At 47.1% G+C, this 18,818-nt stretch overlaps 1 protein-coding gene across 2 annotated transcripts in view; it reads left to right on the plus strand.

Moving 5' to 3' along the window:
- PSD2 (pleckstrin and Sec7 domain containing 2) overlaps positions 1-16,014 on the plus strand; it is a 60,047-nt gene extending 44,033 nt beyond the window's left edge. The window contains exons 9-16 of one of the 2 annotated variants that reach the window (XM_042250957.2): positions 511-601; positions 1,707-1,750; positions 2,798-2,988; positions 3,162-3,232; positions 3,643-3,800; positions 6,409-6,553; positions 7,908-8,051; positions 13,828-16,014. In XM_042250957.2, coding sequence (XP_042106891.1) covers positions 511-601; positions 1,707-1,750; positions 2,798-2,988; positions 3,162-3,232; positions 3,643-3,800; positions 6,409-6,553; positions 7,908-8,051; positions 13,828-14,037 — 1,054 coding nt within the window. In that variant the 3' untranslated portion in view covers positions 14,038-16,014. The remainder of the gene's footprint in view (positions 1-510; positions 602-1,706; positions 1,751-2,797; positions 2,989-3,161; positions 3,233-3,642; positions 3,801-6,408; positions 6,554-7,907; positions 8,052-13,827) is intronic. The other variant, XM_027970304.3, reaches the window with a different exon arrangement.
- Positions 16,015-18,818: the final 2,804 nt, after the last annotated feature.

Genomic DNA, 18,818 nt, shown 5'->3' on the forward strand with positions numbered 1-18,818 from the left:
TTGGGAGAGTTAACCATGGAGTAGCGGGTGAGAGCACGGGCTTTGGTGTCAGACACACTCAGCCCTTCTACTTCCTTGCTGTGTGATCATGGGCACATCACTTCACCTTCCTGCACCTCAATTTCCTTACCTTCAAGTGGGGATAATAATAACACCCACCTAACCTTCTCTTTGTAGTGAGAAGGAAATAAGATAATGCATGTTAAGTACAATACCTGGAGTGTGCTAGGCACCTGGCAAATGTCAGCTGTTATTTCATCTAACCTGACTCCTTCATCTGGGTTTGAGGAGAACCCCAACCACTCATGATGCTTGAAGATCAAATAGAATCTTGAATGTGAAAGAGTTTTGTAAATCCTTGGAGTGACAAAGGGAAATTCAGGCAGTCTTTTCATTACTGCCCTTGATGCTGCCTCATCCCCTCTGGCCGGGCAGGGCAGGGCAGGGCAGGCTGTGGGGACCATACCAGGCTCCATCCCTACTCTCAGGCAGAACCATTCCTCCATTACAGAACATTGGCAAGAAGATGTCCTGCCAACAATTCATTGCCAACTTGGACCAGCTGAATGATGGTCAAGACTTTGCCAAAGACCTGCTGAAGGTATAACTTGCTAAGGGTCCCCATGCTCCCAGCTGTGTTCTGGATGGGTGGGGAGGAGAGAGGTTTCTGCTCCACTAAATCCTGATGGTCCAAGTTCTTCATTCTGGGGTCAGGGTAATGATGGCTTTGGGACAGAGGAGAGACCATCCAGCTCAACACATGACTAGTATGTGTGCCCTGAGCTAGGCAGAGGGTAGGCTTTGTGAGATTTGTTTTTAGTGCTCCACTATCATTATTTCTGTCAAGATAGTGCTCAACACTGCCACCCATTGTCACAGCTGCCACCGCCATCACCTCCACCTTATCACCCTTATCACCACCACCACCTTCACCACAATCATCAGTATCATCACCACAGGGAAAAGCCCACTCATTCCTTAAACATCACAAGGAATCTAGTTTTCTTTTGAAAACTTTTGAAAAGTTTCTTTTGAAAAAACTCTGGCTTTTCAAGTTTGGTCAGCTCTCCACTTTGGAGGAATAGGAGCATGTTTTGGGGGATAGGTGATGAGTTCAGTTATAGAGGATGAGTTAGAGAGAATTGATGATATCAGGTGGGCAATTGGTTAGTGAGTCTGGAGGTCAGAAAATGAACATTGCCTTCATCAATCTTCTTACCATAATTATGTTCTTCACTGTCAGGAAGAACTAGTTAAAAGTGTATTTGTACGTAAAATAAAATGATCCCAGTCCCTTCACCCACCTACTCTCCATCTACTCATCCACCCATCTACCCATCCTCCCATATATCCATCCTTCCATCCACATACCCACCCTGCAACTCAGTCATTCACCTGTCCCTACACCTACCCATTCATCCATCACCCACACATACTGTCCTACACAGCCCTCTATGCACACTCACCCACATATTTCTCGGCCCATTGACATAGTTACCAGCTCATCTACCCACTCATCCTCAGTCTATCCAGTCATCTAAACAATACTAACCCACCCCATTCATTCACCTGTCCAATAAATAAGTATGAAGCAAACACCTACTTTGCCCCACTGGCTGAAAAGGTACTCCCTCACTGCATCCACATCGCTAGAGGCAGATGGACTCTGACTCTTCTTTGAACTCCTCTCTTTCCCCCTCTCCTAGACTCTCTACAACTCCATCAAGAATGAAAAACTGGAATGGGCAATGTGAGTAGTGCCCATGAGCACAAATATGGGGAGAGAATTACCGGGAGTGGGGCAAGGGAGTGGCTGATAGTACAGGGAAGTCATGCTGGTTACTCTCCATGGTGCTGATTTCTCCCACCCAGGGCTCTGGTGACCCCTGACCAGCTGGCCAGCTCCTGCTGTTGAGTTCCCCTTTGGATTCATTTTCTGTCTTGATAAACAGTGTGCAGTTTTATAGCTATGGAATAGATTAATTTGACTTAGTTTCATGATGTTCACAACAGATTTTCTGTTCAGGGGATATTGCCACTATTTTCAATGATGATATCTCTTTCCCCTTGGGGAGGTAGACAGGCATGAGCTCTGAGTCCCTTCACAAATCTAGTAATATGACCATATTGAAGTGGTGACTGCTGTTGGCAATGAGGAGATGTGACTGCCCCCTAACTTCTTCCCCTGAGAGGGCAGTGAGACCTGGAGGTACCCAGCCATCTGGAAAGAGGTGTGGTGACCTTGATGATTGGGAAGACTATAAGAGGCTTCTGGGTAAAGTTGCCACCCTGCTCTGCTGTACTCCCCAGGGCAGCCTGGGTCTCGGGGTCCATGTGAAGATCCCAGGGAGGGATCGTTAGGAAACCCAACCCAACTGGGGAGAGCTGGCATTTTTCTTCCAGGGCTCCAGTGGGGAACCTAGACTTTAGGGGCCTAATCTACTGACCTTCTGTCCCTGGGACTTGGGCAGTCTGCCCATGGGTTACTTCTCCCTGGGGCTTGGCTTTCAGAGAGGTGAGGGAAGACCAGGGGATAAGTCTGAAGGTGGTAAGGTCTCCAACTTTGTGATCAAAGGTGAAGATTGGAGCTTGGAGGCCAAAAATAAAATTTCAGAGGACAAAGGTCAGAATTGGAGACTCAGGTCAAAGGTCTGGATCTATGGTTGGAATTGAAACCCCCTTATCTCTGTTCCTCACCTCTAACTGGCTTCCAGAGGAGCGTTTGGTGGGAAGAGGGCATGTTGGCATGGGGATGAGGCCTCTGTGGAGGTGGTACTCAAGCCTAGTACTTTCCTAGTGATGAAGATGAGCTGAGGAAATCACTGTCTGAGCTGGTGGATGACAAGTTTGGGACAGGCACAAAGAAGGTGACACGGATCCTGGATGGTAGCAACCCCTTCCTGGATGTCCCTCAAGCTCTCAGCGCCACCACCTACAAGCATGGTGTGCTGACCCGGAAGACTCATGCCGACATGGATGGCAAGAGGAGTGGGTGTCAGGCGGGGAAGGGACATGGGGAGGGATGCTAGTCCATAGAGGGTCTGCACCCCCTTGGCTGCTCCTTTGGGAATGCACATGCCAGCAGACATGTAGGGGAACACAGGGGAGGAGATACTGGGATGGGTGTTATGGCCACACTACCCACGCTCCCCACTCCCTAGCGCCCCGTGGGAGGCGTGGCTGGAAGAAATTCTACGCGGTGCTCAAAGGGACCATTCTGTACCTGCAGAAGGTGAGAGATTCCCCCAGAATCTTTACTCAGGAAAGGCCAACTCAGCCCCTGCCCAGAGGGTTCTGGGAAAGGCCTAGCGCTTAGGCAGATCTTGGATCCTCCCACATCAAGGACCTGACTTTGGCTCACCGAGGGCTTTGGTGGTTTCAGAGAAGGGCCTTTTAAAGGGGGTTTCAAAGGAGTAAGGCCTGTTCTAGCTTCTGGGGCCAACTGGGTGCTGGGAGGAGTGTGTGGTGATTCTTGTTGAGGTGAGTATGGTATCAGAGTGGCAGCAGCTGAAAGATGGTGGGATGTGTAGGGACAGAGAGAAGGAGAATGACAGGGAGGGACAGTGAGGGTGGAGGTACGGGTCAGCAAACCAGAGCCTGGTGATGACAGAGACTTGCCCACCCCTGACCTGGCCTGTCCAGGATGAGTACAGGCCTGACAAAGCCCTGTCCGAGGGTGACTTGAAGAATGCCATCCGTGTGCACCATGCTTTGGCCACCAGGGCCTCTGACTATAGCAAGAAGTCCAACGTGCTCAAGCTGAAGACAGCTGACTGGAGGGTCTTCCTCTTCCAGGCACCGTAAGTAGAAGTGGCACCCCATCGCTCCCACCCTGGGCTCAGGACCTGTCCCACACACTTGCCTCTTCTACCTCAGGGGAGGTGCCCTTAGCTTCCCCTGCACAGCAGCCATGAGAGCAAGTGTAATTGCTTGGCACAGACAGCTCATGTCCCTCCTGACAGCAGTGTTTCTCAAGCGTGATCCCTCAGCATCTCCTGGAAAACTTGTTAGAAGGAGTTCCCTGGTGATCAAGTGGTTAAGACTATCCTCCCAATGCAGGGGGCACAGGTTTGATCCCTTGTTGGGGAACTAAGATCCTGCATGCTGCCCAGTGTGGTAAAAAATAGCCACCAGACTTGTTAGAAATACAGTTTCTGTGGTCCCACCTTCAGTTCAGTTCACTCATTCAGTCTTGTCCAACTCTTTGTGACCCCATGAATCGCAGCACGCCAGGCCTCCCTGTCCATCACCAACTCCCGGAGTTCACTCAGACTCACGTCCATCATGTCCATGATGCCATCCAGCCATCTCATCCTCGGTCGTCCCCTTCTCCTCCTGCCCCCAATCCCTCCCAGCATCAGAGTCTTTTCAAATGAGTCAACTCTTCTCATGAGGTGGCCAAAGTACTGGAGTTTCAGCTTTAGCATCATTCCTTCCAAAGAAATCCCAGGGCTGATCTCCTTCAGAATGGATTGGTTGCTTCTCCTTGCAGTCCGAGGGACTCTCAAGAGTCTTCTCCAACACCACAGTTCAAAAGCATCAATTCTTCAGCGCTCAGCCTTCCTCACAGTCCAACTCTCACATCCATACATGACCACAGGAAAACCATAGCTTTGACTAGACGGACTTTAGTCCGCAAAGTAATGTCTCTGCTTTTGAATATGCTATCTAGGTTGGTCATAACTTTTCTTCCAAAGAGTAAGTGTCTTTTAATTTCATGGCTGCAGTCACCATCTGCAGTGATTTTGGAGCCCTCAAAAATAAAGTCTGACACTGTTTCCACTGTTTCCCCATCTATTTCCCATGAAGTGATGGGACCGGATGCCATGATCTTCATTTTCTGAATGTTGAGCCTTAAGCCAACTTTTTCACTCTCCACTTTCACTTTCATCAAGAGGCTTTTAGTTCCTCTTCACTTTCTGCCATAAGGGTGGTGTCATCTGCATATCTGAGGTGACTGATATTTCTCCCGGCAATCTTGATTCCAGCTTGTGTTTCTTCCAGCCCAGCGTTTCTCATGATGTACTCTGCATATAAGTTAAATAAGCAGGGTGACAATATACAGCCTTGACGTACTCCTTTTCCTATTTGAAACCAGTCTGTTGTTTCATGTCCAGTTCTAACTGTTGCTTCCTGACCTGCATACAGATTTCTCAAGAGGCAGGTCAGGTGGTCTGTATTCCCATCTCTTTCAGAATTTTCCAGTTTGTTGTGATCCACACAGTTAAAGGCTTTGGCATAGTCAATAAAGCAGAAATAGATGTTTTTCTGGAACTCTTTTGCTTTTTCCATGATCCAGCGGATGTTGGCAATTTGATCTCTGGTTCCTCTGCCTTTTCTAAAACCAGCTTGAACATCAGGAAGTTCACGGTTCACATATTGCTGAAGCCTGGCTTGGAGAATTTTGAGCATTACGTTACTAGCATGTGAGATGAGTGCAATTGTGCGGTAGTTTGAGCATTCTTTGGCATTGCCTTTCTTTGGGATTGGAATGAAAACTGACCTTTTCCAGTCCTGTGGCCACTGCTGAGTTTTCCAAATTTGCTGGCATATTGAGTGCAGCACTTTCACAGCATCATCTGTCAGGATTTGAAATAGCTCAACTGGAATTCCATCATCTCCACTAGCTTTGTTTGTAGTGATGCTTTCTAAGGCCCACTTGACTTCACATTCCAGGATGTCTGGCTCTAGATGAGTGATCACACCATGGTGATTATCTGGGTTGTGAAGATCTTTTAGACCTCCTGATTCAAACACTGGAGGTGGGCCAGCAGTTGTGTTTTAATAAGACCTCAAGGCGATTCTGATGTGCACTGAAGTCTTTAAATACAAGGCAGATGGACTCTTTGTAAATCATCCTCCACTTAATGTTGGGGTGATGGGCGCAGAAGACTCACCCTATGGTTTCTCCATAAGGCCTTCTTTCTACGCCGCTGTACCTCATCCTTCTATGACTTGAAATTCAGGTTTCATGTGTCAGATTAACTTAAAAGGGGGGAGACTGGCAGGTGAACTCTGAGGATAGGAGTGGACGTGGACATGCCGGACCAGGCAGCGGGGGAGGGCCGAGAGGGCAGAGTCAGGGTGACCAGTTGCCCAGCTGCCTCTGACCTCCCCTGCTGGTCTCAGACTCACTAGCTCCAGGCCATTAGCTCTGGACCTGGCTGGGCAGCTTCATTTTCACACAGAAATCCAGGTCTTGTCTGGGAGCTGGGACAGAAGGGAGCTCCCTACGCAGACATGACCAGGCCCATCAGCCCCTATCCTGCCACCCTCCCTCACCCCTTTGCCCACCTACACGGAGGTCTTTGTGGCCTCTCTGTACCTGGCTGTGCTGGGTGCTGGGTGGGGGATAGGGAGTCCTATTGTGAGAAGCCAGTGCACCCTCCCCTCCCCTCCCGTCCCCAGGAGCAAAGAGGAAATGCTGTCCTGGATCCTGAGGATCAACCTGGTGGCTGCCATCTTCTCAGCGCCCTCCTTCCCTGCTGCCGTCAGCTCCATGAAGAAGTTCTGTCGGCCTCTGTTGCCCTCCTGCACTACTCGCCTCTGCCAGGTACAAGCTCCTGGGCTCACGACACCGCCTCCCCTGGCCCCTCATTCAGCAGTGTCTACCCGGTGCCTGGTCCTGGGGTGAGAGACAAGCCGAAAGAGCAGACATTCTCCTCCATCCCCCCACCCACACCCCCACTTACGCACAGGGAGACTGAGGTCGTACCCTGCATGGTGGCATGGGTGTGCTGATGGCGGTGTGTCCAGTGGATGTGTGGTCTGTGGGTGTCCTCTGTGTCTGGTTGTGAATGGTTGTGAGTGTGTGTGTCGTGGGGAGCGAGTGACAGGCGAGACTTGGAGAACCCTTCATCCAGCTGCTTCCCTCATCTACCCTTACATGTTTCTTTGTAATCCTTAAAAATCTCCTGGGCTTCCCAGGTGGCTCAGTGGTAAAGAATCTGCCTGCCTGTGCAGGAGCCAAAGGAGGCATGGTTTTGATCCCTGGGTTGGGAAGATCCCCTGGAGAAGGGAATGGCAACCGACCCCAGTAGTCTTGCCTGAAAAATCCCATGGGCGAGGAACCTGGTGGGCTGCAGTCCATGGGGTCACAAAGAGTTGGACACGACTGAGTGCACACGTGCACATGTGCACACACACACACACACATCCATACTCCATCTTTCAGGGATTTTTTTGAGAGGAGAGGGTAAATGCTGGGCTACTACTTGCATAGTGGAGAGCGGGTCAAAGCCATGCTTTCCATCCTGTCAGGGCCCTTTCCTGATGGGCCAGTGTCTGGGGTCTTCTCTGTGGAGCCACTGGGGCTGCTGCTTGTGTCCACAGCTGTGCCAGCACTCTTGGTGCTCCCACACAGGCACGCTTACCATTCAAGTGCACGCATGTTTGTGTGTATACACACATACACATACACATACGCAGCCCAGTGCCCATAAGGCACAAAAGGGTCTGGCTGTCCTGTGGCGGGTGGGGTGTACTGTTCACTTGTCTGGTAGTGACAGTGTCTCTGTCTTTGGATGTGATCCTGGGTCTGTGGCCTTCAGATGTGTCTGGACATGAGTATGAGAGGCTATGTGCATCGTATGAAGCCTGGGGCGCCGGGCTGAGTCTCGGTGATTGTGTGTCTATGTCAGGGAGTGTGCACACACGAGAGTGAGGGCCTCGCATCTCCTGAGCCTGCTGGGGAGGCTCCGGGGGGAGCTGATGCCGATGGTGGGAGGGGATGAAGGAAGGCGGTGGAGGTGCACTCGTTCAGGCACAGGCCTGGCTCTGCCCCTGCGTGTTGGATGGCCCTGACAAGGCCTCGGTTTCCCCTTGCGGGAGCAGCTCTCCTTTGGATGAGACCCAACCCTACGACCCCCTGAGGGTGGGACCTCACTGTCCACGACTGATCTTTGCAGGAGGAGCAGCTGCGCTCTCATGAGAATAAGCTGAGGCAGGTGACTGCAGAGCTGGCTGAGCACAAGTGTCACCCAGTTGAGCGGGGCATCAAGTCCAAGGAGGCTGAGGAGAACCGGCTGAAGGAGCATTATCTCACGTTTGAGGTGGGCCCATCACAGGAGGATTTGGAAGGACAGGGCTGGGGCAGGAGGAAGAGGCCAGCTTCTCCTTCCACATCTTTCCACAGCCAGGGACTCCTGCTTTGGGAGCACTCCACTTTGGGGGCTCCCCTGAGGTCACGAACTGCAGTCACCTGTGGGCCAGTCTCTGCACAGCCCAGCTGCACAGACAACTCACTTGTGTATCTACCAGAGACCTCCCTGGCCCTCTGCATACTTCTTCAAGCCCCTGCTTCACCTCCAATTTCTGCATAGGCCCAGCTTTTTGGGAAGCTTCTACAACCAAACCACAGAGCTCACAAGCCCTCTCCATGTGACTTTCCCCCCTTCACATCTCAGGTGCCTCTCTCAGTGGGTTTATCAAGCAGAGCACCTTGGCCTCTCCTTCTGAGCTCTCCCTTTCTTCTGTTTTGTCTCTGCCCCCTACCCTGCTTCTGCCCTACAGTGTTCTGCCTTCATTGTATGAAGGACGAGGGTAGGCTGAGGGGAGGAAGGCAGGAACCACTTGTCCATTTTGGACTGACCTGTACATGGGGGTGGACAGGTATAAGAGAGGCCGAGACCAAGCCAGGAAGTCCCTGGAGTGGAGGGGCAGGGAATCACCCATCTCAGTCTCTAGATTTCCACACTGACTTTCTGTTGTGGTATAGAGGAGAGAGGAAAAATAAATCCTGCCTTTTGGAAAAACATGATGCTTTATAGCTTTCAGAAGCCTTCTCAGATCCACTCTCTGCAAGGTAAAAAATAACCATGCTGATTGCCAGGCATGATTCTCTTCACTTCCCTTATGTTGACTGATTTAATCCTCATATCAACTGTATGATGTGGGTTTGTTATCCCCATTTTACAGATGGGGAAATTGAGGCTTGGAAAGGTTGGATCATGTGCTTGAGGCGACACAGTTAAGTGAAGGAGTCAGGATCCTAACCAGGCGACTGACTGTGCCTCCAAAGCCCTGGTCTTTCTCACCCTCAGCCTGGCTTAACTGGGGGGTGAAGTGTCAGGGCAGATGGATGGTAGCGGGGGTAGAGCCCAAAACGAAGAGCTTTTCAGTTTCTGTGGCGGAGCTGGGTGAGAACAGAATCTTATGACCCTTAGTCCCTGCCTCTCCCACGATGGTGGTGAGGGCCTGAAGCTCTGAGTCAAGACCTCAGACACTGCCAAACCTCCCTTCTAATTGTTTACCAATTTATAGCCCCTTTAATAGCTCATGAACACAGCTCTCTCTCCATACCCTCAGCAACACTGGACACAGTCTTCGTTAATATGATAGGTTTAGCAAGTGGTGTCTTATTGGTGTTTTAACTTGGTTTAAAGTTTTTAAAACAATTGTGATTTAAAAAGCATAGCGTAAGATTGATCATGGTTAAGGTTAAGGAATCAATGGTTAAGGAACCATTTTAAGTATGATAGTTCAGTAATGTTAAATCTTTTCATATTCTTGGGCAACTAATCTCCAGAACTTTTTCATCTTCCAAACTGAAACTCTATAGCTATTAAACAACATACTCCTCAGAACCTTCCTCCTGGCCCTAGTCCTTGACTACCACAGTCCTACTTTCTGTCTCTATGAATGTGACTACTCTAAGTGCTTCATACAAGTGGAACCACAGAATTTATATTTCCGTGACTGGCCTGTGTCACATGACATGAGGTTTTCAAGCTTCACCCCTACTGTAGCATGTATCGGAATTTCTTTCCTTTTGCTCTTCTGCTGTATTTGGACACCACATTTTGTCTGTCTTTCCATCGGCTGATGCACATTTGGGTTGCTTTGATCTTTTGGCTACTGGTAATAATGCTGCCATGAACATGGGTGCGCAGATGTTTCTTTGAGATCCTGCTTTCACTCCTGCTTTTATGTCCAGGAATGGAATTGCTAAACTGTATGGTAATATTATTTTCACTTTTTGAAGAATAACCACACTGTTTTCCATAGTAGTTGTATCAATTTACATTCCCACCAATAGTGTACTTGGATTCTAATTCTTCAACATCTTTATCAATATGCTTGTTACTTTATTTATTTATTTTTTTGGATAGTGGTTATCTTAATGCATGTGAGGTGATAATCTCATTGTGGTTTCAATCTGTATTTTCCTGATGGGTAATGATATTGATGGAGGAGCTCTATATAGTCAGCAAGAACAAAACCTGGTGCTGACTGAGGCTCAGATCATGAGCTCCTTATTGCAAAGTTCAGGCTTAAATTGAAGAAAGTAGGAAAAACTACCAGGACATTCAGGTATGATCTAAATCAAATCCCTTATGATTATACAGTGGAGGTGACAAATAGATTCAAGGGATAAGATCTGGTACACAGAGTGCTTGAAGAGCTATGGACAGAGGTTCGTAACACTGTACAGGAGGTGGTGACCAAAGCCATCCCCCCAAAAAAGAAATGTGAGAAGGCAAAGTGATTGTCTGAGGAGGCCTTACAAAAAGCTGAGGAAAGATAAGTGAAAGGCAAGGGAGAAAAGGAAAGATACACCCAACTGAATGCAGAGTTCCAGAGAGTAGCAAGGAGAGATAAGAAGGCCCTCTTAAATGAACAATGCAAAGAAATAGAGGAAAATAATAGAATGGGAAAGACTAGAGATCTCTTCAAGAAAATTAGAGATACCAAGGGAACATTTCATGCATGTTGTGACATGACATTTCATGCAAAGATGGGCACAATAAAGGACAGAAATTGTAAGGACCTAACAGAAGCAGAAGAGATTAAGAAGAGGTGGTAAGAATACACAGAAGAACTATACAAGAAAGGTCTTAATGAGCTGGATAACCATGGTGGTATGATCGCTCACTTAACTAGAGCCAGACATCCTGGAGTGTGAAGTCAAGAGTGCTTTAGGGAGCATTACTATGAAAAAAGCTAGTGGAGATGACAAAATTCCAGCTGAGCTATTTCAAATCCTAAAAGATGATGTTGTTAAGGTGCTGCACTCAATATGTCAGCAAATTTGGAAAACTCAGCAGTAACCACAAGACTGGAAAATGTCGTTTTTCATTCGTCCCAAAGAAGGGTAATGCCAAAAAACGTTCAAACTACCATACAGTTGCACTCATTTCACATTCTATCAAGGTTATGCTCAAAATCCTGTAAGCTAGGCTTCAACAGTATGTGAACTGAGAATTTCCAGATATACAAGCTGGGTTTTGAAGAGTCAGAGGAACCAGAGATCAAATTGCCAACATTTGCTGGATCATGGAGAGAGCAAGGGAGTTCCAGAAAAACATCTACTTCTGCTTCATTGACCATACTACAGCCTTAGACTGTGTTCAATTCAGTTCAGTCGCTCAGTCATGTCCGACTCTTTGCGACCCCATGAATCACAGCATGCCAGGCCTCCCTGTCCATCACCAACTCCTGGAGTTTACCCAAACTCATGTCTATTGAGTCAGTGATGCCATCTAACCATCTCATCCTCTGTCGTCCCCTTCTCCTCCTGCCTTCAATCTTTCCCAACATCAGGGTCTTTTCAAATGAGTCAGCTCTTCGTATCAGGTGGCCAAAATATTGGAGTTTCAGCTTCAACATCAGTCCTTCCAATGAACACCCAGGACTGATTTCCTTTAGGATGGACTGGTTGGATCTCCTTGCAGTCCAAGGGACTCTCAAGAGTCTTCTCCAGCACCACAGTTCAAAAGTATCAATTCTTCGGTGCTCAGCTTTCTTTATAGTCCAATTCTCACATCCATACATGACCACTGGAAAACCATAGCCTTGACTAGACGGACCTTTGTTAGACTGTGTGAATCACAACAAACTGTGGAAAATTCTTAAAGAGAAAATTCTTACCTATCTCCTGAGAAACTTTATTCCAGTAAAGAAGATCCAGTTAGAACCGGGTGTGGAACTGACTGGTTCCAAATTGGGAAAGGAGTACGTCAAGGCTGAATATTGTCACCCTGCTTATTTAACTTATATGCAGAGTACATCATGGGAAATGCCAGGCTGGGTGAATCACAAGGTGGAATCAAGAATTCCAGGAGAAATATCAACAACCTCAGATATTGGCATATATACATACACCTCAGATATTCTACCACTGTAATGGCAGAAAGTGAACAGGAACTAAAGAGCTTCTTGAGGAGGATGAAAGAGGAGAGTCAAAAAGCTGGCTTGAAACTCAACATTTAAAACATTAAAATCATGGCATTCAGTTGCATCACTTCATGGCAAATAGAAGGGGAAAAAGTGGAAGCAGTGACAGATTTTATTTTCTTGGGTTCCAAAATCACTGAAGATATTGGCTGCAGCCATGACAAACCTAGACAGCATATTGAAAAGCAGAGACATCACTCTGCTGACAAAAGTCCATATAATCAAAGCTATGGTTTTACAGTAGTCATGTATGGATGTGAGAAAGCTGAGTGCTGAAGAATCGATGCTTTTGACTTGTGGTGCTGGTGAAGACTCTTGAAAGTCCCTTGGTGGAGCCGATTATACAGAGTGAAGTAAGCCAGAAAGAAAAACACCAATACAGTATACTAACACATATATATGGAATTTAGGAAGATGGCAATGACGACCCTGTGTGCAAGACAGGGAAAGAGACACAGATGTGTATAACGGACTTTTGGACTCAGAGGGAGAGGGAGAGGGTGGGATGATTTGGGAGAATGACATTCTAACATGTATACTATCATGTAAGAATTGAATCGCCAGTCTATATCTGACGCAGGATGCAGCATGCTTGGGGCTGGTGCATGGGGATGACCCAGAAAGTTGTTATGGGGAGGGAGGTGGGAGGGGGGTTCATGTTTGGGAATGCATGTAAGAATTAAAGATTTTAAAATTTAAAAAATAAAAAACTAAAATTAAAAAAAAAAATTAAAAATAAATAAATAAATAAATAAATAAGAAAAAAAAAAAAAAAAGAAAGAAAGTCCCTTGGACTGCAAGATCAAACCAGTCAATCTTAAAGGAGATCAACCCCAGATATTCACTGGAAGGACTGTTGCTGAAGCTGAAGCTCCAATACTTTGGCCACCAGATATGAAGGGCTGACTCATTGAAAAAGACTCTGATGCTGGGAAATATGGAAGGCTAAAGGAGAAGGGGGTGGCAGAGGATGAGATGGTTAGATAGCATCATTGATTCAATGAACAAGAATTTGGGCAAACTCCAGGAATTCATAGAGGACAGAGGAGTCTGGTGTGCTGCAGTCCATGGGTTGGAAAAATTGGATGTGACTTAGCAACTGAACAACAGCAGCAAAATGATGCTGAGCATCCTTTTTTTGTGCTTATTGGTCATTAGTGTATCTTCTTTGGTGAAATGTCTATTCAAGTCCTTTATACATCTTGAAATTGGGCTGTGTTTTGTTGTTGAGTTCTAGGAGCTTTTTCCCCCTTTTAATATTCTGGATACTAGACCTTTACTAGATTAGTGATTTGCAAATATTTTTCCCATTCTTTAGATTGCATTTTCATTCTGTTGATTGTGTTCTTTGATACAGAGGTGTTTTAAATTTTGATAAAATCCCATTTGTCTATTTTCACTCTCATTGCCTATGCTTTTGCTATCATATCCAATAAGTCATTGCCAATTAATTTTGATTTTTAAAATTATGAGTTAAATTTCTGTGTATGCCCTTTGCCTGTTTTTAAAATTGTTTATCTCCTTTTATTGATTGGTGAGAACTCTCTAAATATCAAAGAGAGTCTTTTGTCATATAAGGTACAAATTTTTTTTTTTGCAATTTGTTGTTTATCTTTTGACTTTGTTTTTGGCCTTTCTCTGCTTTTTTCCCAGAAAAGCCGTTATGAGACCTATATCCACCTCCTGGCTGTGAAGATCAAAGTGGGCTCTGATGACCTGGAGCGGATTGAGGCCCGGTTGGCCACCCTGGAGGGGGATGACCCTTCACTCCGCAAGACACACTCGAGCCCTGCCCTCAGCCAGGGCCATGGAACTGTGACTGGCAGCAAAGCCCTGAGGGATACCACTGGGCCTGATACTTAGCTGGCAAGGATGGGCAGGCCTCAGAGGCAGGCAATGCCCCTGGAGGGGCCAGTGAGCACAATTCCAGCTAGGGGCCACTCAGACAAGCTGCAGACAGTTGTTAGGCAGCCAGAGGGGTGTGGAGAGCCTTGCGGACTAAGGAGATGGAGATGCTATTCATGGTGTCGATCTTGCATCCTAGGGCTGCTCTGGGCCTTAGAGCCTGTCGTCAACCCTCACCTCCCTCTCCACCCTGGAGCCTCAGTTTGTAGGCCAGTTGTGTGCATGCTCTAGACACCATCTCACTGGAGAAGCAGGAAGGGCAGTTGGCTTCTGAGGCTCTCCTCTTCTCACAGTTCCTCCCCTCATCTCCCTTGTTTCTGAGGGCAGGTCTCAACCCCAGGTCTCAGTTTGGACTACCACCCCTTCTCCTCCTCCTTCCTCTGCATTGACCAGCAGCAGGTCTGCAGACCACCAGCACTGTCCAATTCTCCCTCCACTCAGCAGCGTTGGGAACTGCACCTTATTCTCCTGCCTTGCCCGGCAACAGCCCAGCTCTCAGGCCTGTCCCTCAGTGCCAAGCTCACCTTCCATCCATCAAGACCACTCCTGCTTTCTTTTATAATGACATAAATGTATATATATAAGAATTATATACATATATAAACTACCCCTTTAGAGATGGTTTTGGAACTGATATCAGAGGATGAAATGAGGTATGGAAAAGCCTATCTCACATACACTTGTTAGTGAGGAGGGCTGCTTTTTGGCCCCTGGAGGCTCTGACTCTCTGGAAGAGAAGATGGAGATAGTGTGACCTCCTCTCTCCCTGTTTCCCCTCTTCCGGCTGACCTGTGATCTAAACTGCTCTTACAGTTAATGCTTTGGAATAAATAGTGTGTGTGCGTGCTGCCCCGTCTGTCCCACAGGTGTCCTGGGGTGTGAGTGGGATGGGACCGTGGCCCTGCTTATATTTTGGTCTTTATGTTGGTGCTGCCAGGTCTCTTGGGCCCAGAGGTGACCTCTTGTACAGATCTACAAGGAATAAAAGGACACTACAGGAATAAAAGACACTCTGCCTTGCAAATAGCCACTTGTCAACAAACCCAAAGATGTTTGATGGGGGAAGCTTATGGAAGCCATCAATTCTTGGTCTTGAGGAAATGTGGAATGACAAGTTGTTGATTGTTAGGCTTATATTTCTTACACTCTTTGAGTGACTCAGAAATGCTAGTTAAGGACATGTCTTATCCTTAGATAAGGAAAGGATAATTTGCCACGTGATGATCACAGACTAGCATCTTTTAAACCCTGCATTCCTCAGACTGACAAGTGGTGGGGGTGAAGGCACCCTCAATGCAACTGTGATGAGTAAATCCTTTCTATTTTTTAAACAGATTACGGTAGTTTGGCCAGCAGTTTGACCTCAGTGGTAATATATTTAGATAATAAGATAAGCCAACCTTGCAACTAAGTACCCGACATTTACAAGCCCACTCACATTTGATGCAAGGGACCTGTGAATCTGTGGAGAGATGTAGTGATTTAAATACAGATTATTTAATTTGGATCAGCTGAGTGTATTTTATAACCAAACCATCTGGCACCTTCATTTTGCTGAGGGGAAGTTAATGTTCATTTAAGTGAAATTGAAAGAGCAATGTGGCAACATAAAAAGCTCTCTGTACTTTTTCTCTATGCTGTCTCAAAGATCCTTTGAGTTTGGGGTCTGCTTCCCACCCTCCACCTCTTGAGGGTAGGTAAGTGAAAGCAGAGGAGCAGGCTCCGTCCGCTGCAGACAGGTGTGCTTCCCTGAGCACTAGTTGTGCCTCCAATCAGTTAAAAAAAACTTTTAGTTCACTTTCTTAATTGTATAATTATTTATTATAAATTATATACATGTACTACTGTACTAAAATATTATGTACATTATAAAACATACACAAAATAGAAATTTTAAAAAGATGAGATGAAAATAAATCTAAAGCAAAGTTCTAATATATTTTTTTCTGCATTCCAATGGACCACATGTTCCCTCTGCTCCTAAGTCCGTTTTCCAGGACTGTCCAAATCCAGAGCCTTGGAGGACAGCAGGTGAGATGCAATAAGTGGTTTGCGCCACCTGGTGGTCCTGGGAAGTGGCTGCAGGCTCAGGGACCCCTAGGGGCTGACCCTTGAGGACAGCCTCTCTTCAGCCTCCGTACAGTCATTCAGTGAGATGAACAGCGCTGCACATTGTGCTGGGTGCTGGGGATACTATCGTGAGAAAAGGATTGACCAGATCCCTGTCCACAGGGGGCTCACAGTCTAATGGGGAGGGAGATGGTCAGTCACCATTCCCATCTGGGACTCTGGAAAGGCTGGGGAGACAAGACAAAAATGACCTGGCTGAGAAAAATTGGAGGAGTGGGGAAGAATGACTCAGGAAGCTGCCTGAATGTCCTAAGTGCTCCTGGGGGACAGGATGGTAGTAGTAAGGCCCTTCTTAGGGCTATACTTCTTGATAGGCCATACTAAAGATGCCCCAAAGCGGAACTGGAGAGGCAGAGTGAAAATGGGGCCTCTCTGGCCACCCCTGCTCCTAGGTTCCATTCACACCTGTGAATGAACAGGTGGCTGATAGAGTCAAGGAAACTGATTAGATTCTGGCCTTAGACTCTCAGCAGGTATCTTAGAATTCAGACCAGATAATAAAGGTACCAAGTGGGATCATGTGAAGGTCAGTGAGTTTATCAAGAGGTTATTCAGAATTAATTGGGGTGACATAGAGATAGATGGATTTACTGCAATCATGGAGGTGGTTTCTGACTAAAAATTTAGAAGGTAAAAACTTAGGGCCCTCAGAAGGGTCAAGAGAGTGTACTAAGCTAGGTCATGAAAAGGGCAATGGGTTCATTGAGAGGTCATTCATAATTAGTTGAGGTCACAGAGAGGTCAGTGGGTTCACCAAGAGGTCGTTCACAATTACTTGGGGTCATAGGTCAGTGTGCTCAGAGTCAGGGAAGTGGTTTCTGAGTCAAAATTTAGAAGGTAGGTAACTTGGGCCCTCAGAAAGATCAAATGAGGCCACGAATCTGGATCATGAACAGGGCAATGGGTTCATGGAGAGGTCAGTCACAATAAGTTGGGGTCATAGAGAGGTCAATGGGTTCACTGAGAGGGCATTCATAATTACTTGGGGTCATAAAGAGGTCAGTGTGCTCATTTGAGTCAGGAAAGTGGTTTCTGAGTCAAAATTTAGAAGGTAGGTAACTTGGGCCCTCAGAAAGGTCAAATGAGGACACGAAGCTGGATCATGAACAGGGCAATGGGTTCATCGAGAGGTCAGTCACAATAAGTTGGGGTCATAGAGAGGTCAATGGGTTCACTGAGAGGGCATTCATAATTACTTGGGGTCATAAAGAGGTCAGTGTGCTCACTGGAGTCAGGAAAGTGGTTTCTGGGTGAAATTTTAGAAGGTAGGTAACTCAGGCCCTCAGAAGGGTCAAATAAGGACATTAAACTGGGTCATGAAAAGGGCAATGGGCTCACCAAGAGGTTCATTCAGAATTAATTCTGGGTCTTCATACAGATCATAAATCACACAGAGAGATTACTGGCTCTCAGAAAATTTTCAAGCCAATAGCCAGCACATGGATCTGGATGAGATCATCAGATAGGGGCTGGAGAAGTCAATGATTTTCAGGTTTGTATAGCACTTAGTTCATTAATTTTGTTTCCTTGTAACAGGTCCTCCCCCACCCCCCACCATGTCCCCACATAAATACATGTCTAGTTCTTTACTTTTCTATATCATCTCCCTTTCATCCAGTTTTTGCCACTCTCTGTGTGACTCAAGAATGCAAAGCACAGGACATGTTCATCACCATCATCAAATTTGCCACTAATAGGCATTTATCACATGCCAGAAGCAATCCTGGGTGCTTTATATAATCTCTACAGCAATGCTTTGAGGTAGGTATTAGCATCACCATTTCCCAGCTGAGGCAAGTGCAGCCTAGAGAAGTCACACAGCAGAGGTGGAATTTGTGAATTCAGGCCCTCTTGATCCCCAAGCAGATTCAACCCTGGGCCTCTCCATCCTTCTTATCGGTAGGTCTCTGAACTGACCACACAAGTTCTGGGCTCATTGTGTGCACGCTCACATATCAACCACCTGAACTCATTGGATAGCTGACTCCTTTGTGTCTGGCTGGAATCTACTGGTTCCTAGTCCTGGGACTAGGAACATTAGTCAATGAGGGAAAAGGCTCACCCTGGACCTCCATCTGCCTTCTCCATGCCTGAGATCATGTATTCTCCATCAGAGACTGCAAGTTTAGACAGGCCCTGGCTTTGAGGGGGTATAAAAAACCCCAGCACCTCCTGGCAGCTGAGGGTACCCATTATGCCATTTTCATGTCCAGACTTTGCCTGTGACATGCCTGAGGCCCCAGGGGTCATCTTGCCTCAGCTGCTCCAGTGCCAACCTTACAACCCTTCCCTTCTCACCCACTTAGGCCCGGAAACTCTTGCCTCATTCTGCCCCCCTGCAGCTCCAAGGCGGGAACTGGGCCAGCGTTCTGAGGCTGAGCTCAAAGCAGAGTAATCTGCATCAGCCCCTTGGCCAGGTTCCCCAGCAGCCACGGAGTGGTAGGGGAGAGGCGTTGGGGGACACCTGGTGAATGTTCTCAGAACAGGGAGGGGGGTTGGATCCCATTCTGAGAGTTGGAGCCAGGGAGGGTCTCTTTCCCCCCAACTGCTTCAGATGGTAAAGAATCTGCCTGCAATGCTGGAGACTAGGGTTCAATCCCTGGGTCTGG

Source organism: Ovis aries, chromosome 5 (assembly GCF_016772045.2).
Source record: "Ovis aries strain OAR_USU_Benz2616 breed Rambouillet chromosome 5, ARS-UI_Ramb_v3.0, whole genome shotgun sequence".
NCBI lineage: Eukaryota > Metazoa > Chordata > Mammalia > Artiodactyla > Bovidae > Ovis > Ovis aries.